This window comes from Uloborus diversus, chromosome 1 (assembly GCF_026930045.1).
Source record: "Uloborus diversus isolate 005 chromosome 1, Udiv.v.3.1, whole genome shotgun sequence".
Classification (NCBI taxonomy): domain Eukaryota; kingdom Metazoa; phylum Arthropoda; class Arachnida; order Araneae; family Uloboridae; genus Uloborus; species Uloborus diversus.
Genome location: NC_072731.1, coordinates 183,383,403 through 183,406,347, shown reverse-complemented (window position 1 = coordinate 183,406,347; position 22,945 = coordinate 183,383,403). Strand labels below are relative to the sequence as shown.

The 22,945-nt window shown below is 32.7% G+C and overlaps 1 protein-coding gene across 1 annotated transcript in view; it reads left to right on the top strand.

Moving 5' to 3' along the window:
• The window catches only part of LOC129217537 (dual specificity tyrosine-phosphorylation-regulated kinase 1B-like), a 36,734-nt gene extending 23,447 nt beyond the window's left edge, over positions 1-13,287 (top strand). The window contains exons 6-8 of the mRNA XM_054851858.1: positions 1,071-1,211; positions 10,720-11,086; positions 12,608-13,287. Coding sequence (XP_054707833.1) covers positions 1,071-1,211; positions 10,720-11,086; positions 12,608-13,287 — 1,188 coding nt within the window. The remainder of the gene's footprint in view (positions 1-1,070; positions 1,212-10,719; positions 11,087-12,607) is intronic.
• The last annotated feature ends 9,658 nt before the right edge of the window (positions 13,288-22,945 follow it).

Here is a 22,945-nt window from a genome sequence, read left to right as displayed (position 1 = left end):
GCATTAATGTCAAAAGAAGTAAAAATACTTAGTTGCACATGTGCATCTGCATTTCTATGTAGTCCAAACTCTAATAATATTTTGTTTCATAATATTCTTTCTTCATCAGCACAACAGCCTGGTGCAGGCCAAGGCTTTTCTCCGTCTGCTTCCTCCAGGCGGTATGACATGTTGCCAGGTTTCTCCACCTGTTCACTCCTAAAATTTTAAGGTCCTTCTCAACACTATTCAGCCACCTTGTTGCTGGTCTTCTCCTTGTACCCTCAATCTTCGAAAAAGTTTAGCTTTTTAATCGGATCCAGATCTGCATGCCTAAATACGTGCCCCAGCCATCTGATTTTATTGGCTTTAATTACTCTTAAGATGTTGGGTGTTGTCTGTATTTACGGTATACTTTAAAGTTATATAAACTTCTCCAAACATCATTTTCTTTTACTGCTCCAAAAATTGCCCGAAGGATCTTTCTTTCAAAAATGAGAAGTCTGTTTTCCTCTGTTTTATTAATTGCCCATGTCTCACTACCGTATAAAATGATCGGTCTTATGAGGGTTGTTTCATAATATTAGTTTTTAATTTTGTATAATTGACAGTCAATATGTTTTTAAGTGATCTGATTTACAAATTGGTGGTTAAAAATATGTTTGCTCATTTTCTTTTAGACTTTCATTTAATTGTAAAAACTATTTAATGTAAATCATTGGGAAACTAGCTTTATTTAAAATTGAAAAGAAAAGAAAGACATGTTAGAAAGTAACATGTCCAACTTTAAAAGTAGTCGAAATCTACCCCTTCCTTGCAAAAGGCCTGAATTTTTATTTTCAAAATTAAATTTGAGCCCTTTTCAGTAGTACACACTTTTTCAAAAGTTGGTTTTGCGTACTCCTCACTAATTCAGTAATTTGGAGTGAAGGTTTAAAAATTTTTGCCTGCTTTATTCTTGTTCTTTGACTTACTTATTGCTCAACTGTATCAAAAAATTTTGTTTGATTTATCATTAATTGCTCGAAAATGATGTAAGATCATGAACATTCCTTTGAATTAGCTATTCATGCGTACCTTCTTATTTGTAGGTGGATCAGATGAACAAAATTATTGAAGTTATTTCCATGCCACCAAAACCAATACTTGATCAAGGCCATAAGTCTAGGAAGTTTTTTGAAAAACTAGTTAATGGCACCTATGTGATGAAAAAATTGAAAGATGGAAAGAAAGTAAGTTTTAATTTTCTAGTTCTCAGTATTATGAACAATATACTGTCCAAGTTTTAGAAAAGTTGTTAATTTTATGTTTATATGTGATTATTTCATTGTTATCTTACCAAATTTGGCATTGATGCCATTTGTTTTCATTCAAAATTGTGTCACTTTTTGAAGCTCTGCTTGCTTTGCGTACATTTAATGGAAGTCTATGGGCTGGGGCAGAAATAGAATAGAGCACCAAGTTGGTGTCGTTTTTGGCTACTTATTCATAGTGCCAAATTTTGGCGAATTTACTGAATGTCGCCAAGCTTGAGTACTTTTTGAACAGGATAGATCATTGTTGATCTTTACAGAAGTTACTGGTATTTCTCATTCAAAGGCATAAATCGGGCTTATTTTGATTTTCAAAGTTAGTTGCAAGCTGACCCGCTGTGATAAAGCTTGTTGTTTTAGTTCTGATGCCATATTCTATACTCCTCTGATGACTTTAATGCTATGATTTTGTTATCCTTGGAGTTTTATTAAATTTGGAAGTATATACCTACTTACTATTATGTATTCTATGTTTAATGAGATTGGATGGATGTTTTAGCAACTGTACCTACTTCTTTGTAAATGTTGTAAATGAATTAACTGCTGCTTTTAAAGAACTTATATTTTGCCATAAGGAACTGAAATAAAGCCGAACTCGTAACAATACAGTAATTGAATGGAGTTTAAAATTGTTGGAGTGTTTTATGTAAAGTTTGTTTAAATTATTTTTATCTTTGATTTTTGAAATATTCTGTGATTCCCGCTGCTGTTGTTGAGGAAAGGGGGAACACAGGGTGACGCCTTTCCCAAAATATTTGGTTTTTTATTGTAAAACAGTGCAAATGAAATATGAATTGGTTTCAAACCACCCTTTCTTTTGGTGATTCCCTCCAGTCTCCAAAGTCTTTGATTTTACTCAAACAGATCAATCATTGTATTTACTCACAATTTTGAAAAGCAATAATTTTCAGTTTTGTATGGCCTTTGAAATTCCTTAGGTTTAGAGAACTTTTCTCAGAAAGTTCAATTTTTTCATCCTTCAAATCAGGTTTCAACTTCATTTATAAGACCATGGGATAAACTGAGACAAAAACTTACCCACCAGACTTCTCTTAACTAAAATACAATTTTGTACCTCTTTCGGTAATTTATGATCATTTATTTTTTTAAAAATATGTTATTAAGGATTACTAATTGCATAAATTTAAGCTATCCTTGACAATCACTATTCACAATCCATAAAAGTCCTGTATCTCATGTTCTACTGGTTGTTTTTTTTTTGTGTGTGTGTGTGTGTGTGGCGAACCAGGCTCATTGTCGCTTATGTCACTTCTGGGTTGAGCGGAGAGAACACACGGCGGCCTATGAGTCAGGTGTGTTTTCCCTACTTCTCCCCAGGGAATTACAGAATGCAATAAATGATGCAAATGAGGGAAATTACCGAAGCAACATATTTCATACTTATGGCCTGCACTTTGATCCTTCTCATGATCAACTTCTTGTAAATAAAAGTCTTTTTGATAATTATGGACAGTGGTGGCGCTAGGAAATCCCCGACAGGGTGGCAAACTTGGCCGACAGGGGGGCATAGCCAAATTTTACTTTGCAAGATTCCCCCCCCCCCAGAGCCTGATCATCCTGACATTGGACATGGGGCGCATTTCTATTTCAGGAAATTCATTTTGTGCCTCCCACCCCCCCCCATTTCAGTTTTTTTTTATATGTTGAAGCAATAAAATATTTCGATACTTGCGTTTTTACACAACCGTACTAAATTTTATGGTACCTCATGTCACAATGTAATATATACATTTAAAAAGTAGAAGAGATATAGTAGTATACGATAACTATATAAATGTGGTTAAACTTTGCAGTAAACTGTAAATACCAAAATGATCTATCATATAACTTTTAATAGTAAATACAGACCGAATTTGGAGTGGTTTTCTGATTTGCAAAGAGATCACACATTTAAGGCGAATTTTTAACAACAAATAGATTTTTTCCTTGTTTTGGCATTTGCAAAACTATCAATGATATCATTGTACTCTAGATTCTGAGTGAAATCATTATTTATTTTTAATTAACATGATAAATTAAGGGGATTTTAGCCCCCCCCCCTGAAATCTAAGAGGAAGGGCCTATGCCCCCACTTGCCCCTGCGGTAATCAGGCTCTGCCCCCTCCAATTCAAGTGATAAAGAAACTAATCATTCTTTGCTTCTGAGAACACGAATTCCCTATAAAAATTAAAGGCAAAAAATAAAAAATTTAAAATAGATAAAATGAAATATGTAGGGAAAAAAATCAAATTTAAAATGAAAAAACATGAAACTAGGCTTTTGTGAGCAGGGTCATCGCGAGATCAATAAACTAGAACTGTCTGAGAATCAGGAATTGACGAAAAGTCTGACTATGATGTATAATCATTATAAATGTGTGCTCAACAGAATTTTATGCAGAGAAAGAAACTTAACAACAGGAATTTAGTTGTGCTTGTAGAAATTAGGGGGGTCCGGGGGTTCTCCCCCGGAAATTTTTCGAAATTGTAGCTCTGAAAACGCAATTTTAGATGATCTTCGGTAATTTCATGGAGAGAAGGATTTGGGTGCTCACCCCCAAAGAATTTTAAGAAATTGAAGTCGAATAAACGAACTTTTAGTCGATCTGTAATGGTATTTTATAGGGAGTGAGAGTCGAGGTGCACCCCCAAAAAAGTTTTAAAATTAAAGTATCGAAAACACAATTTTAGGTCATGTTTGGCAACGTTAGGGTGATGGGGTTAGTGACCAATTAAGATACTGAGGGTTCCCCCCCCCCCTTCCGTAATCAAACCTTATAAACACACAAATTTACGGAGGGGAACTCCAGGGCTAAAGGTTATAGCGGTGCTCATCAGCTCATCAACTAGCTGAAAATATTTATTGAGGAGAAACCCACATCTTAAGCAAACAAAAGAAGAGCAACTAATATTAAGTTAAAAAATTCAAAAGAAACTTGAGCCCGATACCTAGCTTTATATTAAGATGAACCTCGCGAGTCAGAACATGTATAAAATTAAATTTATTTATATTTTCTTTCATTATGTTATTTTTCCGGGATAACTTGGGAAAGCATGGAAAAGGGAAAACGATTACAACTACTAAGTTTTGCTAGCGCAAAAGCAGAATCAAGAGAAAAAATTGAAAATCTTTTGAAGAGCCTATTTTGCTAAAACCCATTACAAGTATTTTATTTGATAACAAATAGAAACTGGAAATGGGTAAAAATTTTGCGCTAAAAAAATTGGAAAAGGTGCAAATTTTTACGATTTTTAATTAATTTGTATGGTAATAAAAGGTCTACATCGATTAGGCCTAGCTGGTGGTGGATGGAGCCGGCGGGCAACCGGGCTAATCAGATAAATAATTATGATAGTTTCATACGGGGCCGCAAACATATTTCATTCCTAGATTTTTAAATATCATCGTACAAATCACAGCTATTTGGAGGAAAATGTGTGGGCCGCCTAAGCATGTTTGAAATAGAAAATAAAAGTTAAAATGTAGTGAGCGAGATTTAAATTATTGAAATGAATTGTCACACCAGCAGTTCTAAGCAAGACTACGGAGTCGGAAGAAAAATGACCGACTCCGACTTCGGGAAAGAGCCTTCGACTCTGATTCCGCAAGAACTGGCATGGTTGCAGATTTTAAGGGAAAATGATCGACTCCGATTGTTGAATTTTTAAACCTTCGACTCCTGACTCCGACTTCTTTACCTCAAAATCAGTCCGACTTCAACTCCTCTCCGTTGGTTCTAAGTTTTTGAAATGTACTAAACAAAAGTAATGTGTGTGTGTGTGTGTTTTGTGTAATCCAAAAAAAAAAAAAAATGAAACTTGATAATATGATCGGCACTATGCTAAACTCGGTACAAACGAAGGTAAAAAATCGCGAATCTCGTTTTTCAAATTCAATGGTTTGCCGTAGTACTCAAAAAGGGCTATTACTACTGTACACTCCCCATTATCCGCGGAATTAGTGGCCCAAGTACCGCGGATAACGAAAGTCGCGGATAATGCGAAAAAGGTTTAAAACCAGAGGTAAAGAAGACAGAAATTATCTTTTGCTTGCGAATGATTGTATTGCAAATAAAACGTGAAACGTTTAAAAGAGATGCGGCAACATTAAAAAATATTTGTATTTCAAGCTCTACAGAACTAAAATAAACTAAAATTTAAATCATGAGTAGGAACTTTCCGTCAACCTAAAACATTCAACAGCCCAGAAGTGAAAACAGTGACCACAACAAAAAAGACCACCCCTGTCAGAGAATTCCCAGAAGACTTGTAGGCGTTTTCCTAACCTTTCTCAATCGGAACAGATGGTAAGGATAATGTCGTACGCTCCTTGGGGGATAAACTAAGGGGTCTTCAGTAAACACATGTGTTTTACCGAAATCAGCTGAACGCTTTCCCTTGAGGCACGTGCATACCGACTTTCACGTTTTTTGAGAAGGAGCACTTGTTGTGGGAAAGGGAAAAAAAATCAGGGACGAATTGATTTCAGATCCGCGTTTTTGAAGAACAAAATTTTTCAACTATTTTTTTTTCCGAGACTTTCGCTGATAATCCGCTCGTGGATAATCGAGAGTTTACTGTACTTCAAACTATAAGATTTACACTTAATGTTATTTATAAAAATCAAAACATTGAAAATAACTAAAGCGTCTGGTGGACAAAAATATTGTTTCGGCTCTCCTGAAAAGAGCCAATTTTCACATTCGGTAGTTCAACATAGTGCCGACGATATTACGCCATAAACAAACTTATTAAGTATCAAAGTGATTAACATTAGTTGCACTAGTTTCTTTTGTGTAAGGTTTTTCTTTTTTTTAAAATTAACTATATACCTAACTTGTTTATTTTTCAAAGTTTTTGAAGCATTCATAATTAGAAAATGCATAACCATTAGTTTCAAACTTTTTATTGAACATGCCAGTTGAAATAGGTCATAATTTCAAATTTTAAGTTTTAATTCACTTCCCAGACTAAGAGGGGAAAATGTAAATTCAAAGTCTTACCCCAAAATTTATCTACATAGACCATTTTTGCAGATCTACGGAGTCGGAGGGAAAATGGCCGACTCCAACTCAGGGCCGGATTTAGACTTAACGGGGCCCTAAGTTATTTTAGGTATGGGGCCCCTTTTGCAGTTTTAACAACGTTTCTCTCGGTGGTGTAAGAGAGGCATTTTTTTATGATTTTTTCTCTCCTTTACTATGTCTGTCTCTTTCATCTGATACATACAGCAATACTTTAATTTTTGATGATCGTGTTTTAATGTGTTTTCACTGATGTCCTGTGTTGGATTGACCTTAAGAGGGGAAATGTTATCAAGAAAGTCACACATGACTCCGCTTTAAGTGGAGTACAAAATATTCCCAATTGTAGGGGGTCCGGGGATTTCTTCCCCGGAGGAAATTTTGAAAAATAGATATAAAATTCCGCATTTTGAAGCCTTATAAGATGTAGTTGGAACTACAAAAATATCAGGACAGAAATAGGCAAACAAAACTTTTTTTAAGTTATAAACTCTTTCAAAAATTAAGATAATACACAGTAAAAATTGTTTTTGATTCGAAAAACCAATGACAGCAGTCGACAGAGAGAAACAGCGCGGGAAGCGAAAAGACAACGCATTGCTTCGTGCTCACATTGGCTTTCGATACAATTAGTTTTTAATCACCCCTCTAATTCACTGACAAACAATTCAACTCCGACTCCTTTACCTTAAAATCAGTTCGACTCCAACTCTCACTCCGACCCCGCAATCACTGGCAGTGTTACAGGCATTGAGGGAAAATGACTCCGACTCTTGGAATTTTTAACCTACAAATGCCGACTCAGACTCCTTGTCTCGAAAATCTGTCCGACTCCGACTGCGCAACACTGCTTTTTTACACTATTTTAGTACTTGAAAAAAAGCATATTAAAAAAAAAATATAGCTTGCAAAAAAAAAAAAAAAAAAAAAAGAAGAAGAAGAAAAGAAAACTTAAGCAAGATTGAGTCTGGTATCAGTCTGTAAGTTGGTTTGATCGATCTCGAAGGAGCAATGTTGACTTTTGAATTGGACTTGGTCCGATCAAATGATTACAGCGCTCTGGACTAAGCGCAGCTTCTACTTTAAGTTAGAAACATGTGTTTCGACTACAAAATAACATCTGAAAAAAAAATAAATTTGGAAGCAAAATGTATGTTTTCAATTGCTTTTAACATATGACTTATTTATTTATTTAATTTTGCCTTTTCCAAAAGGTTCGCCCCTCCCCCTCCCCCAAACATTTTTCTCAAAAAGAACCCAAACCCGATGCATTATCAACCCGACGTTTAATAATCCAATGATTGTTTAGTTGTGCCAAGCCCGAATGTTTAGTAAATCATTCTCCATTCCCAACAAAACTATTATGCAGCCTACAAACAAGATCAATATCAGTTTTTCAGAAAAATGTATTTAAAATGTTAAACATTTATTTGCTTTTATTATATTAGTCCAAAGAATTTTTTTCTTGCATTTAGCATTTGCCGACAAGACATCATTGCACTAAAAAATTAAAACATTAAATCTACATACTTTAGTACACTTCCTTGTATGAGGTAAAAGGACCGTTTACTCATCGATATGTTTTGTTGCAGAATAATCAAAAATAATCAGAAAAGTTGTAAATATAACTATAGTAATAACTTACTTGTAACTTCTCTTCTGAGTGATTATAAAGTACTTTAAATCGCATCAATGAGTGCGGTCTGCGTCTGCGCACTTGACATGCCGATGAAGAGCTAGAGCTGTTTAGCGAATGTAATAGGAAAGCAAAAATCTCCGAAGCATGTTTTTTCTCCGATGACAACCCCCTCCCCCCCCCTCTCGTCTCGTCCTGGCTATTGTCATTCGGTACGTATTTGTCTCGTAACCCGATGACGACGCCTTAGGTCTGACCGGTAATCACCACTACATTCTTCAGGGACGGGGATGGTACTCTTTTAGTCTAAGTGGACACCCTGAGGTCAAAACCAGCTCATCCACACCCTGCATCGACAAACAGAAATTTCAAGGATCAAAACACAACATTTCCCCCGAAGCAATAGCTATATTTTGTCACCATCTGGACGACGTTATACGGACTCGGGCTAACCTTGCCTCAAAGGGGATTGATTTTTTGCTTCCTTTTATAAATATATATATATATATATATATATATATATATATATATATATATATATATATATATATATATATATATATATATATACAAATATATAAGATACTTCTACTTTTTTCTACTAATTTTTTTTTTTCGAGTTCATATATGAGAAAATTACATCATTTACAATAAACGCCAAAGCAAACAGATTCCCCGACGAAATACTAAATTTTCCCCGACGGGGGGGCAAGACGCTTCCGACGAGGGGGCAATTGCCCCCCCTGCCCCTCCCTTGGAGCCACGTCTGATTATGGAGTCAGATTTCTTTCTTATCAAGAACATTCAATTCCGTTCATAACAACAAAGTAAATTGACAAATTATTACTTTTTTCCTGAGAATCATCCAATGAAGGAGCTACTGGTATCAAACACTCAAACTTTGGTAGTCCAGGGGCATACTTAATCAAACATACCTTTTGTGGGCAAATGTTTATGATAAAATTATTTTTTAAAAAATCTAATACATTCCTTATGGTCTTATTAACTATGTTTTACTGAGTGCTTTGCCTGAATTTTTAGCAGAGAGCCTGTGCAAGCTCATTAATCCAAGATGGCTGCTGCACTTGATATTAACTCATAGTTGACTCATAGTTGAGGCTTGTTTTTGCTGAATTTATAAATTTAATATTTTTTATTATATTTCTATTTAAACGTGAATTAAATTGGGTATTAATTTTAAATATGTTGATTCATTTATTTTATTTATTTTTATTTATTTATTTTTTTCTTTCTCTGTGGATTTGATATAGATTCTATGTTTTATGTATGCTTTTTTATATTATTGCCAGTTGCGCTAAAAAACGCTGAAGAGTCAAAAAATGCTATCTGCTTTCAACCATTTAACACATATTGGGGAATTTCAAGTACTGTATTAGTATTAGAGGATAAATGCATTTATAAATAGTGTTTAAGTATTTACTTTTCAAATTGTAAACTCTAACCTTCGCTAGAGAAAGAATGCAGAGGTGAACAAGATACTTCCTTTCATTTCCACATAAAACAAATACATTATTTTTATAGATTAGTGTTAGTGTGGAAGAAGTGTGTGTATTTTACACAATAATATGATGCTTTTAATGTTATACTTATTGCTTGAATTTTGGGTAATATTAATGTAATGTTGACAATAGTGCAATATTTCATGTCTTTAGAGCCCTGATAATGTTAAAAATGTATTTAAAATGTGTTAAGCAAGTTTTCTACACTCTAACTATGAAGAAGTATTGTAAAAAAAAAAAAAAAAGTTGAAAACTTTGTACTGTGGAATAAGAAAAAGGACACAACTTGTATAAAGTTACAAACAAATACATTTAAAAAAGAGTTAAAAACTCAGCAAACAGCTGTTTCGGGGCTATCAAATGCAAACACCTTCATCAGTGCGTAAAAAGAATGAACGGTTCACTAATGCAAACCATACAACAAAAAACTTTTATTTATGAGGAAACATGATTTATATATAAAGATTTAGGGAAGAAGGATTTTTTGTTATGTTCTGAAACGATGGAAGCAAGAAAAACGAGGTGCAACTGTATTTCCCTTCTTACTTTTGTCCGTTTTGTTGTGTGATAACATTTTTTCCCCCTACGCATGTCCACACATGCTTGCAAGATATTGCAAAGGATTTTTTCAAGGCTTGAAAGTACTCTTGGACATTTTTAAAGACATGAAATTTATTTTGGACGATTGAAAAATACAAAAACAGTAAAGATCGTAACTGATCAATTTCGTAAGAAATGAAATGGAACGCAGTGAGGAAAGAAAAGTTGTGTGCTATTTTGATTCTTAAAGTTTAGATTGTTTGATACTTTTTATTTCGAAAAATAACAAAGCATGTAAGTGTAATAATTGAAAAATTCCAATTGCTTTTATTCTCTTTTTCCATTTTGCTACATTTTTATTTAAAATGTGATGTGGGAAAATATGCTTAACCTAATTTTTGAGGTGTTAAAAATACCTCTATGTTTGTGTATGTGCAAAGTCTTTAGCTCTCCTAAATAAATCTAAAAGCTTTTAAATTTTTAAAATACATACAGTCAACTCATGATAGTGAGAAGCCTTGTAGCTCAAATACTTTTATCTCAAAAATTTCAACCCATCCCTTACTATTGAGCAGACTTTGGGACCTTCCCATTGCTCAAACTACCAATAGCTCAAAGATTTTAGCTTGTCCCTTGAGACTTCGAGTTATCGAGAGTTGACTGCTATGGATTTTGATCAATAGTTAAGTTACTACTTTATTTTTCAGTATCGAGCACCAGGGTCCAGAAAGCTTCATGATATTCTTGGAGTGGAATCTGGTGGTCCTGGTGGTCGGCGGCAAGGAGAGCCTGGACACAGTGTGTCTGATTACCTGAAGTTTAAGGATCTGATATTGAGGATGTTGGACTATGACCCAAAAACACGAATTACTCCTTATCATGCTCTGCAACATAGCTTCTTTAAGCGAACAGCTGACGGAAGCACGAACACTCTCCATAACACTATTCTTAGCCCACCAATGCTGGAGCCTGCGGATCATGATTCCCAAGAAGATCCGGATAGAAAATTGAGTGAAAGATCAAAAAAAGATGAACTTTCTCATTTTCAATCTTGTTCAAGTTTTGGATCAACAGGTATGAATGAGTTTTCCCATGGCCTTGTTTTGTTAACAAATTTTTTAAACATAAGTTTGAGGTTTTCTTTCTTGTTTTGAAGATGATTTATAACTTGGTTAATTGATTTCTAGAGTTGAAAAACCATCAATGTTATCTAATGTAAGTGCAGGGTACTTATTTTATGTAGCCTTGATTTACTTAGGTACTTGTTGCTTTAGTAAATTTGGTGTGACTATTTATTTCCGGTAGAGGGGGATTAAATTTTGATGTATATTTCAAGATAATGCTTTGTTTTCACATAACCCCCACATGGGGGGGACTAGGAAATACCACAGTGGGTCCCCCTCAGACTGAGAAATGCTCTGGGATTTTTTTTTCCTTGTGAAGATGTACAATATACTATGGTGGAGTGAAAAAAAATATAGAAATATGTCATGCCTATAGATCATGCAAGTTGCATCTTACCAATCATTTTTATCATACAAAATTTCAGCTAAATTAAATATCTTTAGCTGCCGAAATGACTTTCAATTTTATGTATTTAGCCTGATTTTTCACCAAACTGGCAAAAATAGAATCATAAAATATAATTACCTCGCTTTTAAAACTAAGAATGGTTGAAATGAAACTCTAGATAAATAAATACTTAATGTGTAGTTGGTTGGCAATTGCGAAATGACTTTCAAATGTGCATTAAGCGTTCACATTGCTCATGCTCTGCCAGATCTTGCTTTTCCTTTCTTTGCATTCACTACTATCAACTGTGTTCTTTGTTTTAATTGGTTGTCTTTTTTTTAAAGTCTATTGAGGTTGAATTTTTTCAAACTATTTAGTTATTACTTTAGATGTAAATGGAACTGCTAATTTTACACATAAACAACTTTAAAAGGAAAAAAACACCATTTTAAGTCAAAATTTTTCTTCAGCATCATTAGCAAGCTTTTATTTTATTCATTGTTTTCACTCCACCCCATTCTACATACAATACAGCAATAACCTAAAAATCACCATTTGTTGACTTAGTTTTTCTGACCCCTTGGTTCAGAATTTACCCATCACCATTAAAAAGATTATAGTAATGATTTTATTATTTTCACTATTCAGAACAATTCGCTTAGTTCTGACTGATATCATGGTGGAGCTGAAAAGCTTGAAAGTTGATGGTTTGTCTCAATCCTATGCAACCATTGTTACTTCTTTCTTTGCAGTTTCTCCCACTTCCAGCGACCCTTCTCAAATCAATCCCGTACTACCATTGTTTCTTTTCTCTTTGCAGACGATTTGGCTTTCAGCCGTCGCTCTCTGATCAATCCTACGATGGTTACGCCCAGATGTTATGGCTTTCATTCGCCGCTCTCTAATCCATCCCATATCATTTCCTCTCCCTCGGGGAGAGCCTCCCGCTTTCAGGGATCACTCTGTTTAATCCCATATTACCTTTGTTTCCTCTCTCTCTCTCTCTTTGCAGAAGATCCGGCTTTCAGCCACCGCTCTCTGATCAATCCCACACACTATCATCGGTTTCCTCTCTCTTTGCAGATGTTCCGGCTTTCAGCGACCACTCTCTGATCAATCCTATACACCAGCAACAGAGCAGCTGCACTCAAACGAATGTGTTCAGCGCGCCCGTAGCCGGGACGTCGGCCATGGACTGCGAGAGCCCCCACGTGGGCACCTGCTTCCTACCGACGGGCAACCGGTGCTTACACAAGAACCACCTGTTCTACGCCTGCGGCGCCTTCAGCTCGACCGCCGTGTCCTCGAGGCAGGCGGCCGACGGCGACTACCACCTGCAGTCCGACGAAAACTCAGGACCTGTACATAGTTTCGAATATCAAAAGAACCTTCACTCATCCCACTTCAAGGACGCGGTGGACGGCTCGGAGCGAGACGCCAGGAGCCACCCGTCTTCCTCTTTTTCTAGGACTTCCGTGTCTTCCGAACTCACCCCCATGGACACGTCCATATTCGCCGTTCCGCAGGCGCTGGACTGTTCCCCGATGGGCTCACTGAACGTGCAGCTCGGTAGTCATCATCAGTTTTCGTACATAGACCCCGCGTTCAGCGAAGCCAGCATATATGTGAACACTCACGTGCCGCCCAGCACGACGGCGGCGTCTCAGCCTTCTTCGGTACAGCTGTCCTCGCAGAAAGAGACGCAGGAGGCGGACGGCTCCGCAGAGACTTACTCCAACCCAAGCTCACTCATAACTCATTAACGCCGAACCCCGTTTAGTTCAATACATGACTTTCTCCGATCGCGATCTCCCCGGACCGGAGCTGGCTGGTGTGTCTGTAAATTATTGAACGTATGCAAATCGTGAGGTCGTCAGCATTCTTTCTTTCTCTGGGGGGAGGGGGAGCAGCAAATTGCTTCAAGCCTGTTCATATTTTTAAAAAACAACTGCAAAAACTTTGCAGCTGTGGCGAGACGTCTTTCAGAAAGGCCGATAGCAAGATGCTGCCGCGATGTGTAATGCATTTTTATCTAAAGTGTATGCCAGAAGTTTAAAAAAAAAGTTCTTGTTTGACAAGCTCTTGGAAATTTCATAGATTATATCTGTTTATTGCTTAAAGTGAACTATCATTGCAAAAGCTAAAATCAAACTTCTGTTGTGTATACATATATAATGTATATGTATATATATGTACACGTATATATATGCATATGTGTATATATGCATATGTATGTATATATACAGGGTGTATCAAAAAGGATCATCTGATTTGGCATGTCTATATTTCGAACAGTAATAAACATATGCAATTACAAATTTTTTTTGGATGAAAGGGAAACTGAAAAAGTTTTCATATGTCCTTCCATTTTCAAAGGTGTTCCATATGTCCACCTTTAGATATACGGCATATGTCGGATGCGGTCCACGTCTGCATCGGAGACTCTGGGACGGCCCGGCGATTTGCTTTTACACAGACAACCTGTTTCTTGAAATTGTTCATACCATCGTCTAATGCTCTGTGATGTAGGAGGATCAACACCGTACTTATTACGAAAGTCACGCTGAACGGTTATTACACTCACACTGCGAAAAACGTAGAACACAAAATGCTTTTTGTGGCCCAGACGCCGTTTTCACTAGAACTGAAGTGGGCGTTCACTCAAACGCGCTGCGCTACCTAATGGGAACCGTGTAAAACTTGAGAGTTTCCTCTTTCCAACAGTACGTTGTTGGCGCCTTTAGCTCGAAAAACAGAATAGTTATGATTTTTTGAAATCGGCTGATTCTTTTTGGTACACCCTGTATATATATATATATATATATATATATGTATATATATGTATGTATATATGTATATATATATATATATATATACATATATATATATATATATATATATATGTGTATATATATATATATATACATATATATATATATATATATATATATATATATATATATATATATATATATATATATTGTATTTAAAATATATTCTTTTCCATGTGTGTATTTTAGCCTGAGTGTTTCAAAGATGCCAACATTCATTGGAAAAAATGTGGTTCTGATACAGAAGTAAAGTTGATGATTTTTGTAAATAGTGTACAATTGTGTATATATCTCAATCATAAAATGAATGTGCATTTACGTGCTGCCAGACACATTAAAAATAGATTTAAATATTCGCTGCAGAATCCTTTTTCACATCATATTGAAAACAAGTTCGAGGAATTACTTCTTTAGCTAGTTTGATCACATTACTGCATTTTTTATCTTGTCACGTTTAACATTGGTTTTAATTTAAGTGTGAAGCATTATGTTTGCTAGATTAAAATGATTTTTATTCAAATTGTAGCTACAATATTGGGGGTAATATGTTTTAATGCGTCATGAAAATCATTATTTATTTCATCATCAAACTTGTATCATACTCCATCTTCTTTTTTTTTACGGTGAAGTTAGTTTACTTTTAAACTTTTGTAAACCTGTATGATATTTTTTTTAATAACAATGTGCTTTTAAGTCATTTGTTTTCGATTTCACTACATAAGCATTTTCATAAATATTTACTGGCATACACAATGATACAAAATGCTTTTAGCAGCAAACTAGTGATATTACGAATTTACAACACAAGTTTGAGGGTAATTTTGATTTTTATCCTGTTTTCCAATATTTCTGCAACAACTGCAACAATAGATGCTAATAGGTTTCAACTGTAGGAGGACATTAAGAATACTGTAATGATATAGAGATGCGTAGCTTGTTTGCAGAAAAAAAGTGAAAATGCCTCTTTTGAGTAAACAAAAAACAAAATAAAATGAAAAAAACATTTGTAGCTGGTTAGTTGAAAACATTTTTAAAAAAAATCTTTTAAAGAATTTGCGTATTTTCTCTGTAAGGATATTTTAAAAGCATGCATAACAACTGTGATGGATATTTTGTGTCTATAAATTGCTAGTTGAAATTTACATTATAATGATGCCTTGTTGAATTTTATTCGAGTTTTTATTTTGGTACATTTTAAAGTCATCTTCATCCATGGGAGTCATTAAATAATTAAGTGCACCGTTGGCAGTATTTTTTTAATCTCATAATTTAAAACGTTTGACTAGATATAAATAAGTTATTTGTTTATATATTTTAAATTTAATTATGCATAAAATTATCTAATACTAAACTCAAACAGCTATATATTGCTTTATAGTGATCTTGAAATAGATTTTGTTTCTTATCAAATCTAATTTAGGGCCCTAAAAATATCTCATACATTTCTGAGAAATGTTAGGAGGGTTTTAACCCATTTCTAATTGTTTTGAACAAAATAAAACAGTTAAAGATATTGTATTAATAATATTCATTGCATTTAAGTTCCGCTTAATTTTCTCGGATCTGAGTTTAAAAACTAAAAGAAATGTTTCATTAACTTTTGTGATTTATATCACATGTAAAATATCTTGAAAAGAGAATTCAAAACATTAAATAAAATTATCTGCATATGAATTGTACTTATCTAAGGGATGTGAAAATGTTCAGTGTTTTGTATGGTATTATTTTGGTTCAATTAATAAATTAATTTCAAACAATGGCTGAAAAATTATAATCACATATTAATTAGAAAACTTTATAGGAAGAGTTTTTTTTTAATGGAGGGGGGAGAGGGATTTCTAAAAGTTAAACTGACACAAAATTTTATACCTACTTTAAATTATGGTGTACCCTCTCAAAAATTTTTATTCTGTTTTCCTTTAAAGATATGACAGTGGCAAATTCAAATTTGGTCATTATTCCTAAAATTCAAGAATTGTTTATATCGAATCTGAACTGAAAGTTGTAAATTCAATGTATTACTATGTTTTATAAGTAAAATAACATAAATTGTGTCAAAGAAATGTAACTTTATTTATGTGTGCAAGACATTATTTATTTTCAGTTAAGACTTTTTGTGTAGCTGTTACCTATTGCTATATTAAGGTCACTATAAAAACATCAGCTGTTCTGAGAACCATGATGGCATTTTAAGGATAGAAAATATGAATTTTTAATGTCTTTTGTTCCCCCCTAAATTAACAAAGTGTTTAAAATGCTACTGAGTCTATCCTTAAATGAACCAAAGGATCCTTGACATTGTTATAGATTGTATCAATAAATAATTTTTATAAGTTTAAAAATAGTTTTTAAAATTTATTAATAGTTTCTTACTTAAAATTTAATATTTGCAAATTATAAAACAAATAGAAAGAAATCTAAAAATTGCATGAAAGAAAGGAAGGGGGTACTGAAATACTTTCATTTCTTTTAATTTAGTCTAGCTTAAATCCTATCCTCATTCCAATCATGTGAACTTAAGAACCTGTAATCAGTCTTGTTATTAAATTCAAAATTTACTCACATGAGTAACCTTTCCCTCCCCCCTCCCCCTATGTGTTGAGATTTTTTTTTAATGAATAAATAAGGTAACATTTATAAAAAAAAACATTTGTATTTTGTTATTAATTATATATTTGTTTACTATAATGTACTATTTTACACCTTGACTACCAATACTGTTTTTGGCCTCAGAATAAAGTTAAATTATTCAATCACGTCATATTGTTCGAAAAACCAAATCTGAAAATTAAGTAAAATAGAAAAATAGGTTTTAAAGAATTATAAAATTTAATTTGAAAATAAATTTGTTTATGCCAGCCTTTTTAATTTCTTAGTATCTCCCCAGAAACGTGTCTCTATTTATAACTTATTCAAAAATATATTCGTATCCAAACGAAAAACTAGTAGGAGCAAACTCTTGATTGGCTATCTTGATCGGTATCACCTAACAAAAATTATTTCATGATTGGCAGCAGTCTAAGTGTTTTTTTCCCCTACGTTTTATGTTTTTTCTAGAAGGATATACCAATTTTAAGTTTCTAGAGTACAATCCTTTTGTTCAAGGACAAAACTGCTTACTTTAATGTATAGAGTTAAAAGTTGCAAAAATGATGAATTGACTAGTTTTGGTTCATTATTTTAAGCACTTTAAATTTTTTTTTTTTTTTTTTTTTTTTTTGTTAAATATCATTTTGACTAAAATTTATTCAAGTTATTAACTAACTGGAAATCTGATAGTGTATAGTATTTTTATCTGAATGAAATGTATAGAATCAAAAGAAATCTCCTCCAAAATATAAAATATTTATTAATAGCGGAAAATATTAAGCATTCTTTTCTGAGCATATTTTTCAATAATATTCTGAAAAACAGATTCTGTACAAGTGATTTTGTTGTCAAATGAATTTTAATTTTATTGTTGTTGATGTAATAAAGAATTTTATAATGTAGTACATAGAAAAATAACTAATTTTAGTTATTTATATCATTTATATCAGTTACAAAATAAAATCTTGATTGTCATGTTCTCTTCATTCATAGTTGTTCTTCCATATTGTTATACTTTATAAATCATGTTTAAAAGTGTCTGAACTCCTGTTATAATTCATTAGTTAGCAGCATTTTTTAATCATTTTGGTCTTTATGCAGCTGGGGACTGAATTCAATTCTAGGACAGCCGCTATCCTGTTCCTTATTTGTAAGAAAATCTTGATTAGTTGTACCCTATATGAATTCATTTATAGTTTTAAGAACTTTTAAAATCTTACCATTATGTTGTACAACTGGCATTTAATTAGCTTGGAATGTGTTTTAATTAAATTTCGAAATTATCTTTCTCCTTGACTATCTACATTTTAATATGAGTTTTAACATATTACTTGAAACTTGACAAACTAATCTTCATGTATGCATTGACTTAATACACAAAAAAAAGCAGCTGTAGTTGCCAACTGCTTCAAATCTCCTGCAACTTTTTCAGGAATTGATTTGAAATCTAATAAGCCTGAATTTGCTTTAAAAACAAGATGTGGGAAATTATTATTTTTTTAAGGTATGAATGATAATTTTTTTTTAATTTAAATTATTTGTTTATGAGTCAACAAATAACAGGTTGACAAGAAATTAAAATATCAGAGGAATTTTAACTTTATAATTTTTTTTCCTATACATTTTACAAAAAGTAAATTTTGGAAATCAGTTATAATAACGTTTCAGTTTTTATTAAATTTGTGAATTAAATAACTAAGTGAATACTAAACTGAGACAAAAGTTACTTAGATACCATGCAAAGATATTGTCCAAAATTGAAGAGAAGTTATTATTTTTTCAAACAAAATACTTTCAATATACTTGTGAAGGAATACCTTACACAAGCTGATGTTACTTCTGAGAGTTAATATACAAAAACTCTATTGATTATACTCTGCAGCATAGTATTTATAATTTTGCTATTTGAAACACATTATTTGAAAGAAAATATCAATGAAAAGCCAAATCGAATTTACCATTAATTCATAGCATTTTTACTTCAATGATTACATTTAAATAAAATATTGTACTGTCTAACTTCAATTCATTGATGGGCTTTATTTATAGGTGTAGGGATGGGAGCATGATGCTTGGTTTCTTGGTAAATGTAAATTAAGGTTTTTAAAAAGTTTAAAATTTTTTGAATATTTTTTAATAAAAATGTACTTACATCTAAAGAAGAATTCGGTTGCATTTGCAAGTGATGCCCGATGTTGTTTTTAGAAAGAAATCCGACATTACATAAAATTTGTTTCAAAACCGGCTGAGGAATGGTAAACAATGTTGAGATAAATGACTTTTTAAAATATCAATTTTTAAATAATTTCTTGGGTAATGATTTCATTTAATTTGATGCACAGATTTTTTCTCTTTTTAGTTTTAATTAAAGATTTAAAATTTAAAAATATCATTAAGTTGAAATATATGCTTTAAATCATGTGATTTGTGTCATACACAGCCAAAAATGTATTTTTATCGTTCCAGACCCTTATTTTAACATTTTAATTGCTCAAAAATAATGTTACTAATTCTAAACTTTCTTGTGAAGAACATTGAATATTAAACCTGTCAGTCCATGAAATTCGGTTAATATCAAGATCTCTTCAAATATCATGAAAAATAAGTAATTGCATTGAATTTTGGGTAAGCTGTTCATGACTTAATACGCTATTGCATACAACGTAGCTTCCTTGATTCTTAGAAATATTCATTTTTTTTTCACCCCTCAAGTATTCTTTGGAACCCCCCTAAAACTCTTGGTATATATTTCAGAAAGAAGTTTTTACATTGGCAACAAATATGAATATCCGTCAGGGGTGCCCACAAAGGAGGGGGGTAGAGCATGGCACAGAATGTGCCATTGAAATTTTTCAGGTAGGGTTCTTAAGAATACTTGGGAAGGAGGGTGCTCTGTAGGCATTGGGTTGGGGGTGCCGTTGTTCTTGAGGGATATAGACAGTGGACACCCCTGTATCTATTACTACTGAAAAGGGAAACACTATTTTTTTCATTTCAACAAAGAAGCAATCTTATTTTTCATTCGCAAAATTTCCTCATAAACTAGCTATTTTACTACAACTCAAAAGGCTTTAAATTTTTTTCAATGCTGCATTTAGAACGTTCTGAAATTCTTTTACAATTTTTGTTTTTAGAAATTTCAAAATGACCCCTGCATCAATAAAATGCCATCTTTCAACATTGTGATGCTTTCATTCAGCCAGAACCTGCAGTTGACACCTACTGTTTTTTCTCCCATCTTTGGATTGCGGGAAATTATCCTGTATGTATATAAATAGAGAAATGATCAATATGTACTGTTCCTGAGGTCATAATCAACACCTTCCCCATGGGTTCATGTTTGACACAGAAATTATCTATATTCATTATGTAATTCAAGTTTTAAAATTTATATAATTACATTAAAAAAATTTAAAAGTATCTTGTGAAACTTGTTAATATGGAAACCTTTGTTGTTAAAATGCTCTATTTTTATTCAAATAGTGACTAAGTACTTAGAAACCAAAATAGACATTATAAGTGCATGTTTTGTTGATCATAACTTTTTTATGCTGTTTTTTTTATTTTTCATTTCCCAGAGTATCACCAGAATTTTTAAGAATTTTTAATTACACTTTATCTTCAAAGTTTGTTACTCTTTTAATATGTTGCGCCTTGTTAGTTGCATTTTTCATGTTTTATCCATTTTTTTTAAATTAATTTTTACCATGTACTGAAATATATAAAGACAGTTGCAGAATTTTTTACAAAGTTTTAAAAATGTATTGGTTGAAAAAACAGTTGCAGAATTTTTTACAAAGTTTTAAAAATGTATTGGTTCAAGTTCCCTTGAGATAGAGATAATATATTCCTCATACCAAACTAAACATAATCTGGGATTATTACTCAACTAGATATCTCCTATTAAGTAGAAACGTAACTTTTTTGGTATATTCACCAGTTATTAGCAGAAGTATAATTGAATTGTTTGAAAGCAAATTATTGCTGAAAATTTAGTGTACATTTTATAAATATTATTTGTATAAAAAAATATCAAGCATGTTTTTAACTGTACTGACAGTGTAGCAATCCATTCATTAAAACTGCTTACTTAAAAGTGTTTCATTTGTTGTTATTTTTTACTAAACACGATCAACGTTTTTAATCTTTGAAACCTGTTTTTGATAAAGTCATAGTTAAAGTGGGATTGGCTTTTGTCGCAATAGTCAGGGGTTCATTTAGAAAGAAATTGGCTCTGTTTACAAACCATTCACAAAATTACAAACCTGAAAATGAAACCATACAAAATCCTAAGTTCTAAGAATAGATCTTTCATAGGAGCTCGATTTAAATAATAAGTGTCCCATGTGAAATTCGAAGCTCCAAAAACCTAGCAATATCCACTGGTTAAAGAGTCATGTTTTGAAAACATTGTGAACAAGTACTTGCATTTATGAATTTATTGTTGTAAATAATTGTAAACTTTTTCTAAAGCTAAATTTCACATTAAAGGACTCGTTAAAAAGACGGGAAACAACCCCTGATAATGAAAATTTTCAAGCAGTTTAAGCAATCTTGAATAACTTTAAACTTTGCTAATAATTCTACCCATTTTAATATTTTGAGCTGGGGCTCTTTTATCTGAAGTCTTCTCCCTCTCACCATCACCACTCGTTGTCAATACATTCATAATTAAACATTAGTTTATAATAAAATTAAAGATTTAATAAAGAAATTAATAGTTTTGATGTTTTTAATCAGATTTAACTCATATAAATTTGAATTATTGGTGGATAAAAAAAATGCTTCACTTATTTATTTATTTATTTTTTTCGATTCTAAAATACTTTCTAATAAGGTTTTGCTTATTGGAAAGTATTGCTTTTTGAATTGCTTTGCTTAGCTTTTGAATAACAATTTTAACACTCCTCCTTTCCAAGAAGTTGGTTATTAAGAGCAAGAATCTTAGAGAATGTCATGCTTGTGATTCATGCCAGCTCAGATTTTCTCTAAAAAATTACCAGTTATTACTTATCTTATTTCCAGAATTTTTTGTTCTGAAGTTGAGTTGTTCAGTTTTTATGGGCTCCTAAAGGTCAACGCGCAGAAGCAAAAATTGAGCAGATTTATAAGACATGGAACTTGTTATGAGCCACAATTGTTGCCAAGAACAATTTGCCTCCAAATTCTTTTTTTGTATGAAGGACAGAAGGTTCAAACTTTACAAAATGAATTTTAAATTTGTGGCGAGTTATTGCCACAAAGTCAATGAAGGTCACAAAAAAGTGGAATTTTTGATGTTTTTTAGCATTTTTGAGGTCGAAAAATAGATTGCACCTTTTAGTTGCTATGGCAAAAGTACTGTCGCTTGAAAGGTAAGTATGTACACTTTGTAAAAATGCATATGTAACAGAGGCAAGTTTAATGTGCTTTTAGTTACATTAGGCCGAAATAGCGAAAATGTCACATTTTACCGATATTCAAACTGTGTTATAACTAATTGCGCGAACAACATATTGAAATAATTTTTTTGCCGTTATCATGCCCTATTATTGGTCTTACCAAAACAGTAAACTCTATTGAGGCGAAATGCTTTAAAAAATTTTTAAAAATAACTTTGCCTATTTTTGTCATCATGGATTTCTCTTTCTTCATACCATTTGCCAGGATTTCTGGTATTCTAATAATATAGTTTGCAATATAAATTGATGTTTTATTGTTCTGTGACACATACAGTGGCTCCCAAAAGTCTTCGTACACCTACGACTTTCAACGAAATAGGCCCTAAATCATTGGTTAGAATTAATATTTCGGAATAGGTATTTAATTATAAGATTTATGATCAATTTTTAACAAAACTGCATGAAAAGTTTTTAAAAAATATTAAAACTTAATTTTTAAAAAATCAAAACCCGAAAAGTGCCGGAAATTTTATCTCACAAAAGTCTTCGTACACTTTATTAAATGTCTATATATTATTGAATAATCCAACTTTTGATTAAGTTATTAATCAGTAGAACAT